The 25,264-nt window shown below is 42.4% G+C and overlaps 1 protein-coding gene across 7 annotated transcripts in view; it reads right to left on the bottom strand.

The window, feature by feature from the left end:
- The window catches only part of LOC109635037 (ERC protein 2), a 142,834-nt gene that overhangs the window by 30,524 nt on the left and 87,046 nt on the right, over positions 1-25,264 (bottom strand). For all 7 annotated transcript variants that reach the window (XM_069527266.1, XM_069527264.1, XM_069527265.1 and 4 more), the window contains 3 exons: positions 13,336-13,483; positions 8,842-9,003; positions 4,839-4,904 (listed from right to left, as the gene is read on the bottom strand). In XM_069527266.1, coding sequence (XP_069383367.1) covers positions 4,878-4,904; positions 8,842-9,003; positions 13,336-13,483 — 337 coding nt within the window. In that variant the 3' untranslated portion in view covers positions 4,839-4,877. The remainder of the gene's footprint in view (positions 1-4,838; positions 4,905-8,841; positions 9,004-13,335; positions 13,484-25,264) is intronic.

Consider the following 25,264-nt stretch of genomic DNA (forward strand, 5'->3'; position numbering starts at 1 on the left):
TTTTGAATGATACCACAATAGTTGTTTTACGCCATTATCTGCATCCATTTAGACAGAACAAGGAGCTCCCATTTTCACAAGTAGGCCGTTGAAAAAATAATTCAGGTGTTGTTTCAGTGAATTACATGATATAGAGCCCACTCAGATGTTAGTGCTCAGGTGTTGCTGAGTTATTGACTCCTCTCCACTCATGTTCAACCTGGTAGAACAACCTTTGACCTCACAGACTGACTATGCTGACAGCTGACAGAGGGATGGCCTCAGCCAGACGCCTCTACTGACCTTCAAGCTGCGGTTCACTAGTCACCAAAGACACATGGCACAGCATAGCTACACATGTGTGCAAGCACATACCCACATACCCAAACATTATCCAGAATGAAACACAAGTGCGCATTTACATGCACACACATGTTTCCTTACAATCAAACACACAGGAGGAAGTCTAACTCTGAATACACAAACCCAATGCATGAGGTAGAAAACAAGACCAAACCATTGTTTATACTCCTGAGAAATTCCACAATTAGACCAATGTATTCATTCATTAACACTTATTGAGTTGTGTTGATAACATGGGGCAGATATTTCTGTAGGTGGCTCGGAAAAATATACGCCATCAGTTTGTAGTAATCAACGCGTGGGATAATTGTTGTTTACACTGGAGATTCAACCTGGCACACATCGCAAAATAAAAGTGGCAGGGCTGGCTCAACCATTTAAATTGCTGCTGGCAAACTTACCAATTATACTTTAGTAAACCTGGTATTAAAAGCATGATGTTCTATTCATCGTTAAAGGAATGTGAACACAGTGACATTAAAAGGAGACACATAAACTGTTATGATCATGATTGCAAAACTGTAGACAATACAAGGTGATTTCCCACAGATAATAGAGATACATTTTAATTTTCCAATATCAACTCCATGATCTGCCGGAATGTTTGGTTTTGAGGTTTCATTACCAACCTGCAGATAAGAGACCACAATAAAGAGCAATCTCACCTGCTGCAGGCCAAAACTAGTGTGATTTCAGCTGTCGAACTGTGGTTACAGCAAACTGACGTCACTACAAGCTGTCATTTCTATTGCACTGCTTTTCTAGTCTGTACAAGCTTAATTTCTGTTACCTAAAAAGGACGTGCAGATAGAACTTAATAATTACTCTGGGGTTATTTCTTTTTTTTGACAGTGAGTCTCTCAGTCAAACATACTTGATGTCTACAGACTCAATTGACTTGAACAGTTTGTATGAGCATGTGTTGCAAATTAAAATCCTGACTTTAATAGAAGCTCAACCTTACAGAAATTCAGACATTTAAAGAAATTTGACAGTGGCTAAATAGGACATATATATTTTCATGAGCCAATACAAATTTCAGACAAACCCCCAGAGTATTTCAAACTTTTACCTCGGTTACGATTAATGGAGAAAATTAATTTTATTTTAACCCTGATGATATGCATGTGTTTAAATACATGTCTCATTAACTCTAGACCAAATCAAACAAACACAAAGTAAACTTCAGCACTTAATAACTTCTGATTAGTGTTGGTGTTTTTTGTTAATGACAAGTGAGCGCAGATCAGTAGGAGAATGAGGAAGGAGGACTTGCTGCATTGTAATACAGCACAGTACAAGGTACAAGGGCTGCCACTGCAAAATGAACTTAGCAGAAACCGACAGATTGTGAATGCATGCACTGTGTAAAGTATCAACCGAATTAACCGACATGAGCAAGATTAAGTCAGTTAGAGGTTATAAATGTCTGTTTCGATAAATTTTCAGTTAATGGCGCTGCCCTACCCCAGAAGAAAAAAAGCAGTATGCATGTAAAGTGTTCTTTCTCATATTTAATTTCAAAGCCAGCTGTGAGAATCATGCTGTTCCGGTTAGCAGGATAAATCCTCGTTGAAAGGTATGTGTAAATTCAGCAGGATGAACACCTCACAGAGGTATTTATCTAAAGAAGGAATCGCTATCCGTCTTCCAGTCCTCCACTAAACTCTTGACAGAAAGTAGAGAGGCCGCCAGGTGCGTCCCACAGTCAGCTGCTGGCGGGGGGATCTATCGTCTTGTCAACAAAATTCACAGTTTCCTGTTTGCTTTGCTTCCATTGTTGCTGTAGTTTGTGTGCATGAGCTACAGTGCATAGGTTGTCGTGTCCGTTTTGGAAGAAAGGAGCCATTGGACTCAAAGGTAGAAGCAAACAGTGACAGGCAATAAGAGTCGAGCACAAACATGGCACTTTGATGAAACTATATTTTAGAATAATGCGTGGGATTGAGAATCTGCTGTCCAGTTGTAGTGTCTTAATGAAGTTAGACTCCCTTTGACTTGTTGATGCTGTGAATTACACAAATTGGACACTGACTGACAAACACAATTCAGACATACAAATACTGTATTTAGTGCAAACACAGCATTGGCAAATGAAAGCCATCTCTTGACTTGTTTGAACCTGAACCAGACCTCACTGCTTCCTGCATGTGCACACGCACACACACACACACACACACACACACACACACACACTCGTTCACAAACATTCTGTCCCCACTTGGAAAGCCTCTCAGCTACTTTTCGCTTCATTCACTACAAATAACTTCACGGTGGGATAAAAGCATAATGTTTCCAGAAAAACCTCTTCCCCCCCACTCAGCTTCACTCTATTGGCCCCATGTTCTCCTTCGCTTTTTCCTCCTACCCCCTTCTCTTATGCTCTTTGTCCAAAAGGACATTCTTATTTCATTAGAGGGGGTATCCTGGAGGCCAAGAGGGTAAACAAAACCTCCGTAATCAACAGCAGGACATACACAACCATACACAGCCAATCAGGGCCCAGTTTCCTCTTAGACGTAACCATGGCTAACCAATACAAATCTACACCTGGGTGATTGGAACTCAAACTTGCCAACTCAAACTCTGCACTTATAGGTTTTTGTGGAATTCAAAATGTAGTCCAAGGATATCCATAAGAAAGACCAGTCACAGCTAACATGCACGCCTGCAAAGACACTGATATACACACATGAACACAGACACACATATCCCCGGCTATTTGTCTATCGGTGCTGTCATCTCTGTTTGCTCATATTAGGGAGGGCTCACTCAGGGACAGGATATGGGGATTAGATCTGGCCTTATTGTGCTGTAGCTACACACCGCTAAATGGCTCCCATCTGTTCCCCCATAGAGGATGGCTAATACACGTTAGCTGCACTCGCGTTGTGCACTGCCAGAATAACAGCAGTGGATAGATGAGCAGCACTGATATCGCCAGCCACAACACCACTCTGCGCTAAAGGCTAATGTGCCTGGCTTATTCTATTAGATTGGGATAAGAAGCTTTAATACACACACGCACACACACACACACACACACACACACACACACACACATATTGGTGATATCTGATTGGAGATACCAAAGCAGTAGGTTAGTCACTGGTCCAACTCTTGGTTTTACCTTGAAGGAATATACGTTAGAGCAGGACAAGCTAAATATCTGAAAAGAGGTGGAAAGAGCGAGAGTTATGGAAAAAGATGGAGGGATGGAAAGAGAGGGAGAAAGAGGGCAGTGTGGTCGGTTTCATTACGGTGAATCCTGACACTACTGCATTCTCAGCACACATGGACTGGATTATAGGCTATGTGGGCCGATCCGGCACTGTATAGCTCAGCAATGCTCCCTTGCACACACATACTCACATGCACGTACACACACAAACATCATAGCTAAACACACTAAAGCTTTGCACTGCAAGAAGACAAACCATTTACTCACACACGAGCGAACAGGACTCATAATCCCAAAAGCAGCGCTAGGGCAAAGTGCACTCCTACTAAGTCATTGAGGTTAGAGGCAGATTTCGCTTGTGATGGTCCACCTGTGGATTACTGGGGGAAAAGAATGAGATGCACTGGAAACTATGAGTGTACCATGCTGCCTGGTTTCCCCTCTCACTCCCACATAAATACTTAAGCACACGTTGCCTGCCCTTATCTTTCCCATTCTCTCTTTCTCCACCTCTCTCATTCATCGCATGTGCATTTCTATCTTTTTCTGCGCGTCTCTAATTTTGAATTGTAAACGCTTGCATTAGCTTCAAGGAAACTGTTTAGCCAACCCTCCCTGCACAGACCTCTTTCCGCACATCTACGTTCAAAGGCATCCTGAGTCTATGGGGGGCTTCGATATAAAACCCCCAAAACAGGAATTATCCTTTATGACTCTGCATTCTTTATTTTATGCTTTTTCAGCTCGCAGCCTTAAAATAAAGGGCTTCATGACTGTTCTGCGTTGTATTGTAATTAACTACCCCACACACTGGCACACAACGGGGAGGGGGAGCACGGTAAAACTTTACTACAACTGAAAAAGCAGGGCGTGGATAGACAGACTCGTCCATCTCTGGTTTTTCTCACCATGTCGTTTTTATCACCTCAGGGCCCTGCTTGCTTTAGGCTGCTGGGTGCATATAGTTCTAATACCCCACAGTTGCCTATATAGCGGAGGCATGACCAGGATATGAGAACTACACAGAAAACCAGCCATAAACCACTGAATCAACTGAGGGTCTTTAGTCTACTGAAATTCATAAGCATCGCGGAAAAAGGAGCTGGGTTCTATTACGCTCTCTTCTGTCAGAGTTGGGTAATGCTGTGGTTATTGTGGTACCATCAGCGTTCCCAGCTAATGGTTACTTGAGTCCACTGAAAAGGTTTACTGTGTAGAAGATCATTAAAATATCCAGGGCAGATATAAAGGACTACACACTGGAGTATATTAATGCTTAAATTTGTAAAGAAAGGTAACACTACTAGCGACTTACTATTAACACCTGGATGCAGGGTTCCCATGGAGGTGGTCATCATGCCCATATTCCTTCTTCATCATCCTGTGAGAAAACATAGAGGAAACATGTCATCATCCATTCATTAACCACCAGGCTACATGTTGCACTTTATGTCAAAAGTCATACAGTATGAGGCAAACGATGGCCTCCCTTTGTTTACAAAAACTCTGGCCCAGTGGTTATGTCTTTACACGTCATTCCCCAATCTTATTTCCTCCCAAAACCCCTGTGGATTTTAATTTAAAAACAATTTAGTCATGTTCTTCATTCTGTGTGTGATATCATGAATTGCTTTCCTCAGTATGATTGTAGGAACCAATAACTAAACACACAGGGGGTTTCCTTGAGGCTGAAACTGTGCAGACAAGAGCCCTGCTAACAGGAAGGCTAATTCACTCAGACACTAACATTACGATGGTTAGCATGAGCTGGCAGCTCACTATAGCCAAGCCCTTGCCTGCATAATACTAAACTAAGCTCCGGCAAAGCAGAGTCTATGCTAATGCTATACCAGACTAAAAAACACACACACAGGGGACTTGGCTGCAGTCCACAGTGGCTTTGGTTGGACTGACTGGATGTGACAAGCTCGGTAAACTATACCTAAGCAGCTAAGCTATAGATATAATGGCCTTTCAGTGGAACATGCTAGATGCTAAATGCTAACATGCAATGAATGGCTGTGACAGGCCCTGTAAACAGAGCCAGACCTACATCCATTCATTCTGCCAGGTTAAACACACGCATACCCACAAACAGGTCAAATACCATGTGCTACTTCTCATAAACCTGAAGCAGGCCGCATGTTGAGGCTTTGAAAAAAAATAACAACAACCCAAAAGAAAAGGTTGAACATTTCTGTCTCTGATAAACATAATATGGCTGTTTTCTATTTTCTTTCGAGGCTGCTGCCAAGTCTCTGGCAGTGGTGCTGGCATGGCTAAATGAGAACAACATGAGCACGATGTGCCCGTCGAACTGCACACACTGTTTGCCCAGGCCCGGACCTGGGCTGCATCACAAGAGGCTAAATCCACTTCCTGTGCTTGTCTCCTCTGGTTACATTTCACCTGCCCTCTGAATAAGTCCATCACAGATGAAGTACATGGAGCATAGTTTAAGTATTGGGATGGACCCACTAACTATACCAACAAGCTTTGAATGACATGTGGTTTAGATCCTTGAAAAAGTTTCATTTTTTTAGGTGTCCTCATTTCAAGAGCTTATGTTGGGTGCACATGCAGTGTTTATGTGTCTGAGCACATGCAAATGCAAATGCAAAAAAAAAGTAATGTGTGGTCAATGTTCTGTTATTCATGGCACCAGCTGTATCTTGGAAAGCCATTGTGGTCTCCAGGGTGAGCGTACAGACCCTCTTCATCATCATTATCATTATCGTCATCAATCATCCATGGAGTGGCATTTTCTGGACCAGGCAATGCACCGAACCACTGGCCTGGCCACACTTGGATATTACATTTGAAATGAGAAAGATGGAGAAAGAAAGGGGAATGAGGGAAATAATGAAAGAGACAGAGAGAAATGGTGGGAAAACACTCCAGGAAGAAAAGTAATGTTAAGTTTATGATGAAATGAAGGGTAGGAAAGAAAATAAGTGCAGTGGGGAAAGAGACGTAGTAATATAACTACAAATAGTGTTGAAGAAAACCAAATGGAGTAATTAATCACGTTAAGATGAAAGAGAAAGATTAAAGGAGATGTGAAGTCCTGTGTTTGGAGGGAAAACAGTCTCAACTCGGAGACATCCCCCATTTCTCTCACACACACACACACACACACACACACACACACTAGAGGCCTTGCCCCTGACCTCCACACCAGGTCAAAGATCAGATTTGAGGAAAAGCCATGAGCAGACTGACTGACCTCTGTCAACAAGGTCTGTTTGTGATTTTTGAGATGTGTGTGTTTGACACAAGATCAGTTTGTTCCTAGTTTTTGAAGAGGGGATGATGACCCCTTGATACACATTTGATTAGATTATCTTATATACATATTCATATGCAAGGTTTCAGTGAACTGAAACAATCGAGTAAATTTACACATATGTAGGAACTGTTTAATATATTTCCATTTGTGTCCCCTAATAAACTTCCATCTTTTCCCAGATACTGTCTGCAAAGTGTGAACCATCATGTTTCCCTTGTGTTAACATAAAATGTCAAATATAATAGAGAGTGTAATTCAACCTATTGACATGAATTTATGTGTTATTTTATTATTCACTGCATTCTTAACAAGGTTTCCCAGCAATACTAATAATAATTTCTTTGGCTTTTTCATTCCAACTAGAAAAGTTGAAATATCACTTGCAGAGAGCTACTGTTTCACATGTCAAACACTATAAACACTGCTGCAGTAAAACAGTGCTGTGTAGCCATATTGAGGGAAAGATATTTATAAATGCAAAGTGCAAGGGAGTAATGTGTGATACTAAAATGTGACCCCCTGCAGCTCAGCCTAATGTGAAGCATACTGTGGTTACAAGTATTCTGAAATACAACGGAACAATACAGAGACTTAATAGCTCTAAAATATTGTTTTAGCAAGTCATATGTAAAACATAATATAACATAACCTAATAACTACACAGCAAGAATTTCAAAGTGGTCCTTGTGGGATAACAAGGTGATTTGGAGGGTTAAGCTACTGTGTGTTTCGTGTCCGTTTCCTCACTCTAAACTTCCACATACCAAAGTGTGCTGTAAAATTAAATGTATATTCTTTCTGCAGTTGAAGAGAACACAAATGTCCACATAAATGTAAACTTCTATAACATATAACTCAAGTGTGTCTGAGATTCTACAGTGAAAGGTCTGCACATGTATGTCAATCAACCCCAGACCCTCACATTCTTTAGGAATCAAAAACCTTCCACAGGCGTAAAAGGCAAGAAAATAAAATTTAATTAAAACCAGCAATCCTGTCCTCTTACATATTGCAGGGGTATTTTGTAGGGTGATACATGGTTGTGGCTGTGTGATTGTATCCTATGCATGTGTATGTTTTCCAAAATGCATGTTTGACTTTAATACAGCAGTTTCAGGAACATTTATAAACGTCTAGTAATATATAATAGTGCAGTCAGACAGAAGAGATGTGGGAAATTGGTGGAAATCCCCAGGTATTCATCTTAAACCCCCATATACACACACTCTTTCTGTCACACACACACACAAGCATGTACACTCCATCCTCACAGAAGTTTGGAATCCCCCACAATCAATGCCTCTTGACAACAATCAAGCTCTGATGGATTTATATTGCATTCAAATAATTTGATAATGTGAAGCTTTTGTGGCAAATGGAAAGATAGTGAAATCACCTCGGTCTTACTTTGAAGACAGTGTTCTCCCCTTAGCGATTTCATCTGAGGACACAGTATCAACCACACTTAGGTGTGCATCTCCATGTGCATCTACACACGCACATGCACAGGCATGCACACACTCATGCAAATACAAAAACACTGTGCTGATAACAACCAAAGTTTGTTCCTCAGCTGTCTTCAAACAGAGACATTAAGTTTGTCCTAAGGGCAGTCTGGTTATGATACTCAGACAGAGAAAAAGGAGCTGGTATGAGAGACAAAATACACATCAGCTAAAGTTATACACAATCCCCATCAATCCAAAACAATCAACAATTTGGAAGCTTTTCCTCTTCAGGCCTCTTATGTAAATGATGTGAATAACCGAATTGGCAGGAAGAATTGAGGTTTAGAGGAGTAGAGACAGGAGAAGAGTGAGGGGGAATTTTGTGCTGCAAGTATGTGACCACAACTCACTGATGGTGCAGATGACAACTATAAAATTACATCAACTTGAAAAGCACGAGGTTGCCAGCCCACAACATGTCAAATTTTGTAAACAAACTCCAGCTTTAATCTGGTTGGTGTGGTTGAGTGTGTGTGTGTGTGTGTGTGTGTGTGTGTGTGTGTGCGCGCCCATATATTTACCTGGTCCATAGGAGGTCGGTGGTTAGCATGGGGGGGCCCTCTTGGCAGGCTCCTGTGATGCACGTTCGCTGGATGCATGTGGTGAGCATGGTGAGGATGGTGTTGTGGGTGGACGTGATCTTCCCCATAGTTATCTGCTATCAGCTTCATTCTGCTCTGAGTCTGCAGGAAAAGAGATAAACAAGAACATTTACAACATATAATTATATCACGCACACACTGCGCCCGTTATTACCCCAACACTACTTTTTTTGTTTCTCCAAAATGTTCCTGGGTCTTAGAATGATTAGGCTGAGGGATTCTTGGATGTGGGGGGGAGGAAGCATGTTGAAAGCTATCAAAGATGATAAAAAACAGTGCTGCTAACAACACTTGACAGGTCATAAAATGAGTGAGTCGAAGTGGCTGATAAAAATATCATAAGTCTGTCAAACGTCACCCTCATAGCAGATTATCATTTAATTGGATTAGATGAATCCTAGTAGGAACAGTCTCATGTAGCCTAAGGCTGCAGGCATTCTGGCCTGGGTGAAGCAACCTCATTTAAGATGTCACTGATTAAAATTACACTCAAATATGCATCTTTTGGCTCGCCTGTAAATGGTTAAGTATAGGACTATGTGTCCTCTGAGTGTGTGTGTGCATTTGTGTGTCTGCTGGATAGGCTGTCATTCTGCCAATATCATAGCACACAGATAACAACCTTGGCTGACTCACATTAACAATCGGCCTAACTCCAGTGAGGCCAGCTGTCAGGGAGATAGACAGAGACAGAGTGGGTGCAGATATATTGACAGGCTTCGCTTTGTTCCCTTTACTACAGATACCTCCCCTGAGGGTGAACATGACTGCAGAGCGGGGGGGTGGGATTGTGTACGGGATGAAGATGATTCGAATGAAAGACATGCACGCATCTCTCATCCATGTTGCAGCTTTCCTCATTTAGAGTGAAAGACAGCCGTGGCAGGAAGAGACAAAGAGCCCGAGTCAGCTGCGAAGGCAGGAGGGATGTGTTACAGTAGCCATCGGCCTGAGGACATTGCTGCTGAGATAAGGAGCTGAGGACTAATGACTGAGGAAACGAGCCAGTCGGGATCACAGGAGAGGATGTGGCTAGTTTTAAAGAGGTTAGCAATTAGCTTTAACTGAAGAAGAGCGGCTTAGATAAGGCGAGAACATTGACACCGTGGTCTAAGGGAAAGAGCGAGACAGAGATAGAGATAAAGAGTGAGGGGTGGGGCAAGGCTTAGACAGACACCACACCGGTGGTTAGACCAGTTAAAGGCTAGGTGGAGGTGTACGGCCCTCCATGACCTCAGGTGCCAGCACTACAGCAGGTGTGGCAATGCAACAGTTGCAGAGCGGACACCTGTCATTGAGGTTTCGACAATAACTATCATATACCATGCAGCTGATGAAACAACTGTGTTGTTGCATAGTGCATACTGGAGCCGCTTCCACACAGACCTCTCCTCAACGCTTAACAATGCTGTTTAATTCTGGCAGAGAAATATTTTCAAAGCTAATTTGTGGCTGAGGGTTAAATCGGCTGACGTGTGTTTAGTCCTCACTGCTAATCTAATAAGAACCATACTACTTGTTCCTGTAATTACAACCATATCTGGTAGCATAAGAAGCCAAACATCCTACAGTGTGTTTGTATGTGTGTGTGTGTGTGTGCGTGCGTGCGCACGTGTGTGTGCGCACATACTTAATATTTAATGAACTGAGACACAAACAGGAATGGATGAAGTGATGAATTGCTGCTGGAGGAGACAGACTGTGTGGTCAGGACGGCCTGCATGTGAACATCCAGTTTATTCAAACAGACACACACAAAAACACGCACAGTCTCCCCTTACAGACATATTGCTGTGTGCATGTGTGAAGAAGGTGTGCACACGTAAAATGTCTGCGCGGTGGAATGTGCGTCTTAATTAGAGTTAATTAGTGGCTCTGCAGAGTAAACAGCTGAGGAATGGCCTGCAGGCCTGCTTGTAGTTCAAGCGGCCGGGAATAGACACAGGTGGCACTGCTGCAAGGAGAGGAGAGGGGAAGAGAGGAGATGAGGAGAGAGGAGAGGAACGAGAGAGCTCTTCGTTTGACGTGTCTAACCATAACAGATTTGGCCTGCGCTGTACGTCTGCGCAGTGCCTGTGTATCAAAGCACAGCCCCTTTTGTAAACATGGCAGTGATAAACCCTGGCTGCAGAGCTTCCAGCTGCATCCCAAACCTCAGTCCAAGTCCTCTTTAAATCACAGGCCTGTCTTGATTATAGCGGTGCTATATTAACACATATGGACACGGGAGGCAGAGAAGAGAGGACTTAAACACGCAGGCAGCTGGGGGAAAGCTCCACTCTCCTTTAATCAGGTCTGTGTGTGTGTGTGTGTGTGTGTGTGTGTGTGTGTGTACATCATTGCCATGCTATCCCAGACCAACATAGTGTACCAGTCTAAGTGGACAGATTTTTTTACGTAAACTGTTCTCTGTGACACATCTGAGAACACAAAATCCATCTTTTCAGCAGAGCGAGAGAGAGAGAGCAAGAGAGAGAGAGAGGGTGGATGCTCAAGTGTGTCCAAAAATGAAAGTAATGTGAAGGAAAAAGAAATAGTAAAACAATGTGGCATGGAGAGGGAGAGAGAGAGAGAGAGAGGCACAGAAAATGGCACACAAAATTAATCTTTTCTCAGCTTCAAAGCACCATTGACTTTGGCCATCCATCATTACGATGGGACCACTCAGAGAATTCCCACATGGGGACACATTTGTTCTGACTCTCTCCTCTGGAAGTCTAAACTGTGTGTTTGTGTGAGCGAGTGGTTGTGTCTCTGTATATATGTTTGACTGTGCTGAAGAAGGCCTATTCCTCAAAAGGGAGTGAACTGTCTGAGACAGGAAAGTTTTTCTTGGGCCGCCTGCTTTGTGCACACACACACACACACACACACACACGTTCGTCTGAAGGAGGGATGTGGGGAGGTCAGACAGGGCACTGCTATCTGTAAATCTATCTGCTGTCCATAGATCAGCTTTCTCCTTAGAGACTCAGAGTCCCATAATTCTTCGGCATTTCCTGGTCAGTTTCCTTCCACCAAAGGGCTGATGAGGAGCCAAGGAAGGCAACCTATCCTGATATGTGTGTCAGTGGGTCAGAAGACAGAGAGCCGGTGTGTGTCATGTTGAACAACATAACCTCAAGAGAGCTCATTCTGTAGAATAGAAGGAACCCAAGTAGTGCAAAGAGGAACTACTTACCTTACACCCTCCAAACATGAAGAGATGACAAAGTACCACTCTTTTAGGGCCCTTGTGCTATGTGGTCATAGCACTGCCTGGTACACAGTTATATGGATTTAAATTATATGCATGTGCGCCCAAAGACTTTCTTTCTACGTAGGTTTGCATGCATGAGAAAGTGGAGACAAAGAAAGTGTATGCATGTGCTACTCCCTCCTCTCCCATTCTCTCCTTTCTCCTCTTTTACCCCTCTTTACTCCTCTTCTGCTCTTCAGGTCTGGAGGCCACATCGTGGCAATTAGAGCTCATCACATCATCAGGTGGACTGTAACGGCTTGTTACCCAACAGGAAAACATGACGCATTCATTGGCGATAAACAGATAATAGGCTTTCCTTGAAATTCCTTGAGTGGAATTGCACCCCCTAGGAACTATTTACCGTTTATGAGACACACAGGCAAACATGGGTTCGCTCTTAAATGCACAGCCAGCACACTGCATCTGTTGACTTTTAAATGCACCATGTTTCCCAGAAGCCCCTGTGACTCAGGAGATCGTACATGTTGACTCCCTGCTGTCGCCTCATTATCGTTAGCATTCACGTTTGCTCAGTCACTGATGTGGTCGGACCAGACCTTAATGACCAACATACCTTCTTCAGTCTTCGGTCATAGTGAGAGCCAGGGCAACACGGGAAATAGGTGTGTATGTGCGTAGGTATGTGTCTGTCAGTGTGCTGGGAATTATGTCTCTTTGACCAGATGATGGAAGACAGAAAAGTCTGCTGGTGACTCATCAATGATACCAACCTTGTCTGAGACAGTCTGAGTGCATCTAATAGCTCTGATTGCAACATGACTGTTAAGCTAGCTAAACCCCAATGTGTTTATGTGCCTGGATGTGGACTCACAGCTTTTGCATTGCTGGTTTAGCTTATTATGAGTGAATGCAGTACGTGTGGTTTGAGGCAAGGGAGAGAATTCTACCAGGAATCATTAACTATTCTCTTCCTGGTTTTAAAGTTCAAACATCTAGCAGAGAAACTGTTTAAATGCAGGGAAGGCTTCACCGTCGACAGCAGGTTTGCATTTGTAACCCTGCTTTGATTCACAAAGTAAGAGCTTGTCCTAAACGGTGACCGCAAAACCAGGCTTCATTTGATTTATGTGCAGGCCAGTCCACCTTTTAGACCAGGAGAGTTGTAAAATTTGATTCATCATTTATATGCATGAATAAATAGCTTGTGGTACCTGCTGCTTGAGCTGGTGCATGAGCCTGTCTTTCTCCCGCTTCAGAGCCATCACCTCGTCTTGGGCTTTCTTCCGTTTGGAGGAAGACAATTCCAGCAGAGCGATGTTAGCATCCTTCTCACTGATGGCTGCCAGCAAAGCCTGCTGCCTAAAGGTGCGACAGAAAGAAATGTGGAACAGAGGTGGAAAAAGGTGAGGAGGAATGTTATCAATATGGAGCAAATTATCAAAAGCAAGTCTCATTTATTGTGCAAAAAGATGAAAAATGGGAATGTTGTCAACACACAGCACCCACATCTGCAGCTGTGAGGCCTTTGACGTAAGCATATGTCAGAGCAAACACAGTCATTCCAAAGGTCCTCAGAATCAGACAGAGATTACACAGAAAACAAGCATACATCTTTGAAGTGGTTGGCTAAATGTTGCATTAGTGGTACCTCAGTGTGACTAATGTTGTAGGCTGAAGAGGATATGACATCTTTTGTCTGTTACCGCAGCATAAGTGCGTGTCTGTGAGTTTCTGTGGAGGTGGGTGTGTGTGTGTGGGAGGGAACGGTGACAACAAATGACTGTCTACAGGTGCAGAGGAAACATACCACCCAAGTGTCATCATACACACAACCCCACAGGATCTCACAATCCCACAGGACTCCGGAGAATGCCTTGCGTAACCCGCGTTAGGGGCAGATTAGTGTTGATTAGCCTCGTCATCAAACAGGATGTCGTAAATCCAGCGTAGTGACAAACATGCATGTTATCCACCCACTCTTGTAAACACAGAAGCACAAACATATTCTCATACATAGCCAGGCACACACACACACACACACACACACACACACACACACACACACACACACACACACACACACACACACACACACACACACACACCTCCTCTGCTTGGTTTGTTGCCCCCAGCACACTGTGAAAATATGATTATAAAGGAAAAGTACACATTTATGGGGGTTTCTATGCAGTTAAACTGTGTTCAGTAATAGAATGAATTTATTTATGTCTTTTCTATCTCTAAACAGTTCATCTGAACGTACATCACAAAAGTATCAAGCTTTAACTGGTGTCTTGGAACTGAAAGTACTTTAAGTTGGATAAACATAACATGGCTGAACTCCAGACTCTTAAATCGCATTTTAAATTAAGAGGGCATTAAACCAGCATGGTAACGTAATGTGTGGGTATGTGTGAGGTGAGGGGTAAAGGAAAAGGAGGAGGGTGGGTGCGCTCCAAATACACTTTGGACTCAATTAAAAATTGACCTGCATTGGAGTGTTTTTATTCCATGATTTCAGTCCCTGCAGAAATAACTCAATTGTGAAAATAAACATGCTGAACTCAGACATAAAGTCCTGCTGGTCTGGGACTGCATTTTCTGTGTTTTTAGTACAATTATCTACGCGCCGCATCTGGATTCTCCCATTCAAGGCCTTTAATAGGCCCCTCTGTGTTACTGTGAGCTCAAGTGTGTGCTCTCATGTTGTGCATGTATTTGTGCGTGCATGCATGTGTGTCCTGACATGGATCGAAGCGGCTAATCACACCATTCATCATAGGGCAGGATCACCGTGACACTTTTCGTCTCCCCACACCTCCACTGTTATTCCTTTTAATGCTCACTGTAAAGGGAGCTCGCACACACACACACACACACACACACACATAGAAGCAGACCTACACTGGACCACTTGTACCAGAGCAAGTGCTTTAGACTGCAGGATTATTCTGCTTGACCTGGCCATTCACAAAGTAAAATTGTTAAAAGAATTCTTGAAGTTTTATAGAAGTTTTATAGAATAAATCCTCAGTAAAAATAAACCCACACATCAAACAACAATGTGATAGATTTTTTAAACTTATGGCGTCTCAATTCCTTTACTTTATGTTAACTGGAGTGAAAAGCTGATGCACGGAGTCATATATGGGCAAGGAATGTGTCGCTGCTCATAAACAATGTGTCAGATTAACAGCCCTAACCTACTCGCAGGATGGCCATCGTTGCACCACACTGCCAGACAAGGAAATTCGTCTCATACCCATCCATTTCCTTATTACATTCAGGATTAACGGCATCAGCTTCAGCTTGAGAATTTGATTTATTAAGGTTATTATGTAACTGGAAATACACTGGAATATAAACACTATTCTGTCTGTTTCACTAATTTTTTCCAATAGAGCACTTATGCAGTGTTAGAGGTTGATGTTTTGCAGCATCCCTTTGGTGCAAGAAAAGAGTGTGGTGAAAGGTTAGGGTCACTAACCCCCACCCCAGTTAAAGGGGTGGTTTATCTTATCTCTGAGTGCATCTCAAAAAGCCAAACAGAGATCCATCTCTTTCTGACCACCACTGAGCCACTTTATCAAGGATTGCTACTCTCCCATTTATCAAGTGGCCTCTCCTGAATGAACTACTGACAGACATGGTTTTGGTGATGTGATGCTTTGTTTGTGTTGCGGTGACAAAAATGCACAGTTTAACAAAAGAGTTTAGAAATAAGGCGCATGTGAATGTGAAACACTACACCTGTATTCATCGAAGTAATAATCGAAAAAATGGAAGTAGTATTCGTTCCTTATCCTTTTTTCAATACAGTTGAGTTAAGGCAGCAAAATGATAATACATTGATAATCCCACTGTAAAAACGGATTCTTAGACCTGATATATATATATTTTGTGGGCATATATGTGGTGCAGCTATTAATATCAAGCTGTACTGTTTTGTTTTTATTGTTTTAAAACATTTCATATCAGCTTACATGTGTAATTATTTATTAATACAACATGTAACTGAATTAAAGACTGTTTCAATTTTAAATGCATGTATCTATGCATTCATTGCAGCATTAGGTTGAATTTTTTACCAAACTAATTAAAACTGCTGGAGTAAACGCTGTGACAGAGACACACTATATAAAGCAGTCATTGTGAAGTGGAATAAAAGTGGTATTACGGTGTGAGAAAGACTCATATAAACCATGGCTCAAACAGCCCAAAAAACCATAAAGGTTAAAATGTGTTATTGTGCCACCAAAAGGAACGGTGACAGATTGTTGGGACACCTACATTACAAAAGTTAGGCCAACCAGTGCAATCAGAGTAAAAAGTTAGTTGGACTCTGCATCTCTCTCACCTGCATTCATTAGCACAGGTACAGACTTCCGAGCTGACAATTATTAATTGAGCATGAGACGTTCTGAGCCTGAATGAATGAAACCTTTGAACCACAGTGACCTCCACACTTCACTGCAAGTTAAATCACTTCCAGTCTCTAAATGAAGCCAGCGGAATATGTGGCACGGTCTCCCTGTGGCTGCTCTCTGAGTAGAACTGCAGGGTTCTGCTGAATGATGACTTCCTAAAACAATAAAAAAGGGGCATTATTATGATTAGCCAGCCTGTAAACTTTGTCTCCCACATCCTCAATCAGTGGCTGTGTGCATGCATTGAGTTTGTGTGTGTGTGTGTGTGTGCCTTCATGTATCTGCTGATTATTAACAGTCTTTGAACCTGAATCACACTGGAGTATTTAATCAGATCTAATTTAAGAGGCCATTTGGCTTTCACCGTACAACACACTTGCAATGCACATAAATCCAGCAGACAGGATCATCTATCTGATAAATACACACACACATGTAGAGAGAGAGAGTGAGAGAGAGAGAGAGAGAGAGAGAAAGAGAGAGAGAGAGTGCTTGGACTGTATCAGCTGGCTGATCTTGAATGGGTGAAACCTCTCTTTTGCCTCCCTTCTTGTCTAACTCCCTGCTTAACTTAGACTTGGCGTATCTTGGACAAACAAAGGATTATCTTCATTTCCTGTCCGATTGAAAGGGCAGCATCGAAATGCTTTTTCATGACAAACTTGTGATTAGTCTTCATAAAAGTCAGACCCCGTGCACTAAGAAGTCAAAAAGGACTCCAATAAAAGGAGAAATAAATCCTGCTGCTGGAAACCCCAAAGAAACTCATCTGCTTTTTTCTACTCTGTGAGATAACAATAGTTTAACTGATAAGATAAACATCTGTGCATTTATATACACCTCATGTCTCATATTTAATATAAGCATTGAGAGCATGCAAGGTTTTGTAGAACAGCATCCGCTGGGCTGATATCTTATTTATTACGGGTGAAATTCTCTGCTGGACCACAACATGTGATTCCAATTGAACCTTCATGGTCCCTGGGACATATTGAGACATTCAGATCTACGGAGGTGGGAGATGGATGGCTAAAGTACATGACCATGCGATGAGAGGTGAGAGGGAAAACAGGGGAAAGGGAAAAAAAGGAATGCAAAGAGTGAAAGAAGAGAGGAGTAAGTAGATGTGCGGCAGAAGGAGATAATTCAGGACCAAGGAAAAGAAAAACGAGGAGAGAATACTTTGATGAAGACATCTTTGAGGTAAGAATGCTGTCGAAAAGACGACTGTGATGTCACAGGGCAGATGGGCAGCTGGCAGACCAGACAGATTTCTGGGTAACGGGGGGGATGGGGTCAAGAGAGAGCGTAAATACACACATGCGTACATTCGCTCAAACCAATTTCAGAGGAAGAAAAGGTGAAGTGATGTAGACTGCAGCAAGAATAAAAACCGCCATAAAAAAGAAGGTGTCAAGAGATGAGGGCAAGAGAACAGGGGAAGTGTATGTGTTGCACAAGAGTGGCTGCTACCTGTTCTGCACAAGAGAGAATAGAGGGAGGAGAGAGAGGAGGAAGAGAAGAAAGGTTAAGATTTAAGAGTCCCAGCCTACCCTAAATCAGCTCACTGTGCTCCATGTTGTTATTCCTAGGCGTCACGGTTGAGGGATATGTGTTTATAATTTGTGTTATGACTTACTTGAAATTATGAGTGTGCAGAGTCGGTGGGACAGAAACAGATGCGTCCGTGTGATGCCCGAGGGAACCATCAATACTGTCTGCCCCTAAGTGCAGTGTGTGCATTTGTGCATGTGTGCATGCATTTGCCTGTCCGTGCGCCCATTTGTGCTTTCATGTCCTTATGGGCATGTGCGATGTATTTTGTTAGCAAAGAACATGGGGAGCCCACTTATATCTGTTCCCAGAGCATCCATTATGAGTCCTTCTAGTTTGTGATCATGGATTTCCACCACTTAACTGTCCGGCTCTGCAGAGACATTCCACGGGCATTTTATGGCCGTTCCTTGATTGTAAGTGTGTGAAGGTGCGGCACAAAGCCAGGGGGCCCCTAGGCTAGGCAGTTCTAGAGGCCTGTGGTGAGAGCAAGCAGAGGACATGAGAATGGGGCATGGTTGAGTGACACTATTATTTATGGCCTTGGAAGACTGTGTTATTTACAACTGAGGAGGTAGGGAAAATGTCTATTTCCAACATAAAACACATGCTCTGGCTTTATTTGGTAAGCTTAGTGCAAAGCCAGTTGAGATGGTAAATCTGTTTTTTAACTCTAAATGTGGGTTAAATGCATTTTTATGAGGTCCGAGTTCTGGCTACCTTAGGTGGGATTAGCTCCATGTTAACCTACAACAGCTAACCTGCAGCTACATGCCAGATTTACCTATTACACACTTCCTTCTGTTTGCTTTCCTGGATTTATCCATCTTATTCTGCAACATGCAATCCATTCATGCCCACCATAAACACACGTTGTATGCCAGTTTGGAAATGTACACCCACTCCAATATTCCCTGTGAGCTGTTATATTAGACATTACGTGCTAACCCTGTGCAAGAATGCCAAACCTTGCATGCTAACCTTGAGCTGTGCTTCCCAAGAAACATCCATGACAGCAGATGGCTCTACCAGAACTTGGCCAGGTTGTGTGTGTTTTCACTCCACTAATAAAATATACAACCCACTTACTCTGCTCACCCCCACTCCCACACTAGTGCTCAGACTGGTGGCGGTGGTGGTGGTGGTGGTGGGGAGGTCTAATTGAAAGAGTATGTATCAGTTTTACAGCAACAAGGGAGAAAATACGAGGGGACAAAAATCAACAAATCTGCCAAAACTAGCCAAATGTTTAGAGTGGGAGCAGGAACGAGGAGAGATGGCTGACTGCTCCCAGAGAGATGAGCAGGACCAGACGACCACCGATGCATTCCAGTCAGAGAGAGAGAGAGAGACCAGGTGGTTGTGTTTGTGTGTGTGTGTGTGTGTGTGTGTGTGTGTGTGTGTGTGTGAGATGAAGACAACATCTTGTCAATCTTCTTGTCAAATTGTCAACCTCGTCAAGACAATATCCAAAACAACAGCAGACTTTAATTCAAATTCAATATAAAATGTTTGGTATATAACATTTTTATTAATTATTCAAACTGTGAGAAATGTTTATTTGCTCCCTTTCAAGAAAGCGAGATAAGAAGATTGATGTTAAAAGTAGCATGAGAACTGATGGCAGAAGAAAGAGCCTGGCAGAAATATGCTATACAACGTCTCTACTGATTAATGAAACGTCTTGTTTTTTTAGTAAGGTTTTTGATTAAGTTTTTGTGAGAGTGAGTTTGTTACCAACATGTTTGTACTGCAGCACCAACACTTGTGCTCACTGGCCATATCTGGCAACACAGTCAGAGATTAATGGGACAGATTAGTGAACTACAAAATTTATAGCAACTCCTACTCAGCTTAACTTTGCGGTTGTCGATTTGATTTTTTCTGTACACATAAGAATTAAACAAATAGGAGACAGTAACCAGATTGGCATTCAGTACCTCTGCCAAGGCCCCAACAACCCCTGATGTGCTTTTATTTGGATGTGCACCAAACTGTATACACTTATTAACATCCCTCCCCTAAAGATGTCTGATTTTTATCTAAGAAATCAACAAAAATGTTGAATAACGCCCTACTTCACAATGTTAAAGAAAGTAAAAGAAAAATCCCCGCCCCGATCATTACAAGAATTGAATGTTTTCTTTCCTGACCCATACACCATCCTTTAACTAGATACTTCAAGTTTTAGTAGTTATGGTTGTATTAGTTTTTGTGTTATCCTGCTATCCTGTTAACTAACTAACAGACAGACAGACAGACAAACGCAGACAAAAACATTACTCCTTGGCTGAAGTAATAACACCAATTTAGAGGCGTTGACAGGTGCATTTTTCACTTTGGGTTACTTGGTTTCTCAGTCTGTATACTAACCTCATCTAAGCACATTCCAAGTCTAAAGCTCTATTTAACACACATATGAGACCAATATCGATATCCTCATCAAAACTCTTTGGATGAAAGCAAATAAACATATTCCCTAAAATGTTGAACTATTATGTGCCAACAGTCTGACAGAGAAACCAGAGGGTTTTGTCCTCTCTCACTTCCAGCTCTGTTGCATCAGCTTCTGTGGATCAGTGAGAGGTTGGTGGATTCCGGTTGTTTAAGATGGATAAATAAACAACAGCTCAGGGAATGTCAGTGTTGATTATGATGTCACTGGCATCTTTTTCCCATTTGGATGACCTTGTCTCCACGTATGCCCGTGTTGGCTTAAACTTGTGCATGGCCGTACTTTTTCATTTCTTCGAAACCTCAGCCTTTCACAGTAAATGCGAGGAAAACAACAATCCAAAACACAATCCATATCCAGAGCTGTCTGGCACAAGGCCCCCCTCTACAGTTTCAACCAATGAGGACAACTCTGACCCTAAACCTCAAGGGATCCCACCAATGGCTGAGAAGCGATTTTCATTCTCTTAATGTGGGAGGTTTGTTTACTGTCTTCATTGTCACTCAACTGTTTGACAGTGTCTCCCCAAGGCACAAGAAATGTGTGTGTGTGTGTGTGTGTGTGTGCTGTATTGTAAATGTATGGGGCTCTCCTGACTTGCAGAGAGAAACACATAGACACAGACACACACACACACACACACACACACACACACACACACACACACACACACACACACACACACACAGCAGCTGGGTTGTTTAAAGCTCCCTGTCATCTAAGAGAGAGAGAGGGGTGAGGGTCACAGAATGAGTAACACTGCTCCAGTCACACTACTGTAAGAACACACACACATACATACACACACAAAGGAAGGGGGAAAATACACACATATGCAGCGTGTTAAGAGAGAGCACTAAGGCCCCAGTATAAACACTGATGTGTTATGCCCCCCCCACTGGTCTGTCTCTGATCTGACCACAACACTGTCCCACAATCCCCTCCCTGCCATCAAACGATGAAACTACAATTTGCTGCAGTGTTTCGTTGAGGTCACATTGAAGAAGAAAGTAGAGCCACCTGTGACATAAGTACGCTATCGCTCTAATTACATTATACAAAACTGATTGTTCATTTAGTGTCAGAAAATAGTAAAATAAATTACTTTGTTACATCAAAATCCAAAAATCCAAATTTAAAAAAATTGTAAAGTGATTAAAACAAACTAAATCAGCATGTCCTCTAATTTGAAACGCTGGAATGACTTCTGTTCTCTTTGCTATAACTAAATATCGGTTGCTTAATTTTCACCACTTGCACTTAAAATCAGATTCTGTTTTATTTCACCTTTTCAATCCTCATGTCTGCATTAGAAAGGAAAGGAGCTGTAGTTGCTTCTCTAAACTGTTGCTAATGTAAACTTAAAATACCAGGAGGACACCTTCTGCGTTGCATCACTGAAAAGTAGAGTCCCTCTGTGTTCTCGTGTGATTCACACTATCATTTAAAAAAAAAACTTCTGTCAAGTTCAGCATCAGCACTTTGTCTCTCTGTCCTCATTCCGTCCCCCCTTCTGTCGCTAATCAAAGAGAAGCCCCTCATTGGAGGAGAGACACCTTGGACTTGGACCTCTCTATCATTCCACTTCTCTCTCCCTCTATCATTCTCTATTTGGCTCTGCTGGGCCCTATACTCACTCCAGAGTGGGGCTAAATATTAAGTTCAAGGAGGTTATGCAAACACGTTGAAACAGCCATCCTTGGCCTAAGTATTACCCTGAACCCTTCAATTACCCGCCTTGCTTTCCTCTCCCCCCATTCCTCCTGCCTTTTTCCTGTCCTCCGTACGGGTTCTCTCACTCCGGTCATCTAACTGCAGCCTGGAAATACAGCGCACACTCATGACGTGGGGCCAAAAAGCCTTAAAATATCAGGGGCACAGAGTACAACATAGTGGCAGACTATTACACATGCACACACACAAATGTGCACCCAAAATACACACGTACACACACAAACCGATGAAAGACGGGTCCAGAAAACAGAGGGAGCGAGTACCCCTGGTGTATTTTCTGAGTTCCAAATGTAGGGCCTGGCGGTGGACCACAGCCGAACCACAGCCGACATGCGGTGGAATGGGAGGCCACCACACTCACTTCCCTTAAAGGAGCCATAGTAACACATACACATACAGCCTATTACTGAATAACACACACAGATGCTCAGACACTCATATCCACACATGTTCAGCAATTTCCTGGATAGCACTGTCATGACGATGGGAGTCCATGTTTAAAAAGCGGTTTGAGGTGAAGGGACAGATCTGTATGGGCTGTTTCCCACAATGCTTTGCCAGACAATTACACAACCCAATTAATGTGGTTACTACGGCACAGTTAGGACTTTGCTCTGTGCAAGCTGAGAGTGTGTGTAGGCCCGCTTGAGAAGGAAGATGTGTGCATGCTCCTTTGGCCTGTATTACTCTCCGAATTATAGCTTTCCTTGGAGCTTGGACTGGTCGATTTCCCGTCAGTGTGTAAAGGACACGCAGGGTCACACTAACATTCACCCCACACTCCATCAGCCAATCACAGCTATTTCCAATCACAGCCACATGAGCTCAACGATTATAAAAGCTGCATATCTGGAAAACTACACAGAATATGTTGTGTGTCTTTCCAGCTGCATAGAATGAAACCTGAACCATAACTAAATAATGAGATGTGTGTTTTTCTTTAAAGTAAAACATGGTTTTTAACTGAATTATATGCTGAAAACATTTTTACAATCAAAATGACATAAATCCCTTAACAATGTGCACAGTGCTAAAAATACATGCAATACTGCCACGCTCCATAATACTAACACATATTACCGACTCATAGGTAAACACATTTTTTATACACCATTATTACATGTAAAGTTCTGCAATGAAAATTGCATATAAGTAAAGAAGAGAAGTATTATCAGCACTTAAATGTAATTCTAGTAGACCTCATATCTCCCCCAAGGCCCAACAGTCCCCTTAAATTCAATCAAGCTGCACCACATTTCACACACTCATACATATCAGTTCCCAAAATATGTCTGATATTGTTTTTTCATCAAGATTCATGAATTATTCCCTAGGAAAATGGTGAAAATGTTGAAAAACACCCCTTCTCGAAATGGTCAAAAAATTCCAGGATCCCCGACTGCTCCAGAAATTAACGGCTCCTTCCCTGACCCATACCACATCCTTCCACCACTTCTTGACAATCTGTTGCTTACAATCAAACAAACAGTGCAGTGTTACATTACTATCATTTTTCTATACTTTTAATTTTAGCATGAAGACGTCATTTTCAATTGTGGTAGTATTTTAATGTAGCCGTTTGAGTTGGAGCTAATTCGAATAATTGTATAAATTGTAATATTTTGTTGGAAGCATCTTCATGATCATTTGCTGATCGTAAATGCACTTACCACCTGCTCATGCTGCATGCATGTAGACTAACACGTAGACTGAGCACACACACATCCAGTACACGTACACATACAAACACACACACACACACACCAAGGTTTGAATCACAGGTTTTAATAATGTGATTCCAACCTTGGTTAATAGCTTTCTTTAATGAAGGATGGTAAAATGTAAGTAGATACAAGAAAAGCTCATACTGCTGTGCTCCGTGCTGAAGCTAGAAGAACCACATGCTTTCTTTACAGTCTGCTACACAAACACACTGACCACATACTAACTTATATATTAGCCCACTTTCAGCTTTACAGTGAAGAGAGGGACAAATATATTCGAGGCAAAGTATCATGAAAGAGGGTCAGAGATCTGCAGAGATGCAGACACAAAGACAGACAATTTCTCTCTCTCTCTCTCTCATTCTCTCACTCTCTCACTCACACTCACACGCACACACACCTTCGGCTGGGTGAGGGTGCTGATTAGAGGAGATGTTGCCAGGCCTGGACAGGTCTGCTGTATATTTAGGCAGATCAGTGAGGATCACAGGATCAAAGACTGACATGATTACTACCTGGCCCTCTGATAAAAAAAAGAAACTTACCATTATTTCCCTGTCAATACACACATTGGGAAGTTCACACATATCTCTGAGCGCACACGCAGACATATACACCCACACCGCTCTGTAATCTGGGTAATTTGTACGTTGAAGCTAGTGTAGACAGATCATGCCTCTAGTACATTGAACCTGTTGTATCATTGCATGTGCTTGTTTGGCCTTTGGTGTGAATTCCCAATAGAGACATAACCTCACTTGTAAAGTATAGCTGTTAATAAGCTTCGTGTGAGAAGACACATTCAAACGACATGCATTCCTGTCATATCTGTATTTCTCATTCGGAGAAAGTGCGTGTTTGGAAATTTTTACGAGAGTATGAAAATTGACGCTGCGATTGTGTATGCAAGTGTGCACACGTGTATGCAAGCATGAAACAGCAGAAGTGTGTGCCTTGTAATCACTGCTCCCTGCGTCGGGTTTCTCAGCATGGTTACCTTTAGTCCTTGTTAAGTTTTCTCTGCTTTTTCTCTAAAACATGCATCTTAATATATGTGGATCACACACACACACACACACACACACACACACACACACACACACACACACACACATATATAAACACAGACTGTACTCAGCTGCTTTAAGTGTTCTGCCGGCCCTCCACACTTGTACATGGATTCCAGAATACGTCTGTTTTTTAATAAAGGGACCAGTGGTAGTGTGCAGTCAGATGCTGCTGACAG

Source organism: Paralichthys olivaceus, chromosome 6 (genome assembly GCF_024713975.1).
Source record: "Paralichthys olivaceus isolate ysfri-2021 chromosome 6, ASM2471397v2, whole genome shotgun sequence".
Lineage (NCBI taxonomy): Eukaryota > Metazoa > Chordata > Actinopteri > Pleuronectiformes > Paralichthyidae > Paralichthys > Paralichthys olivaceus.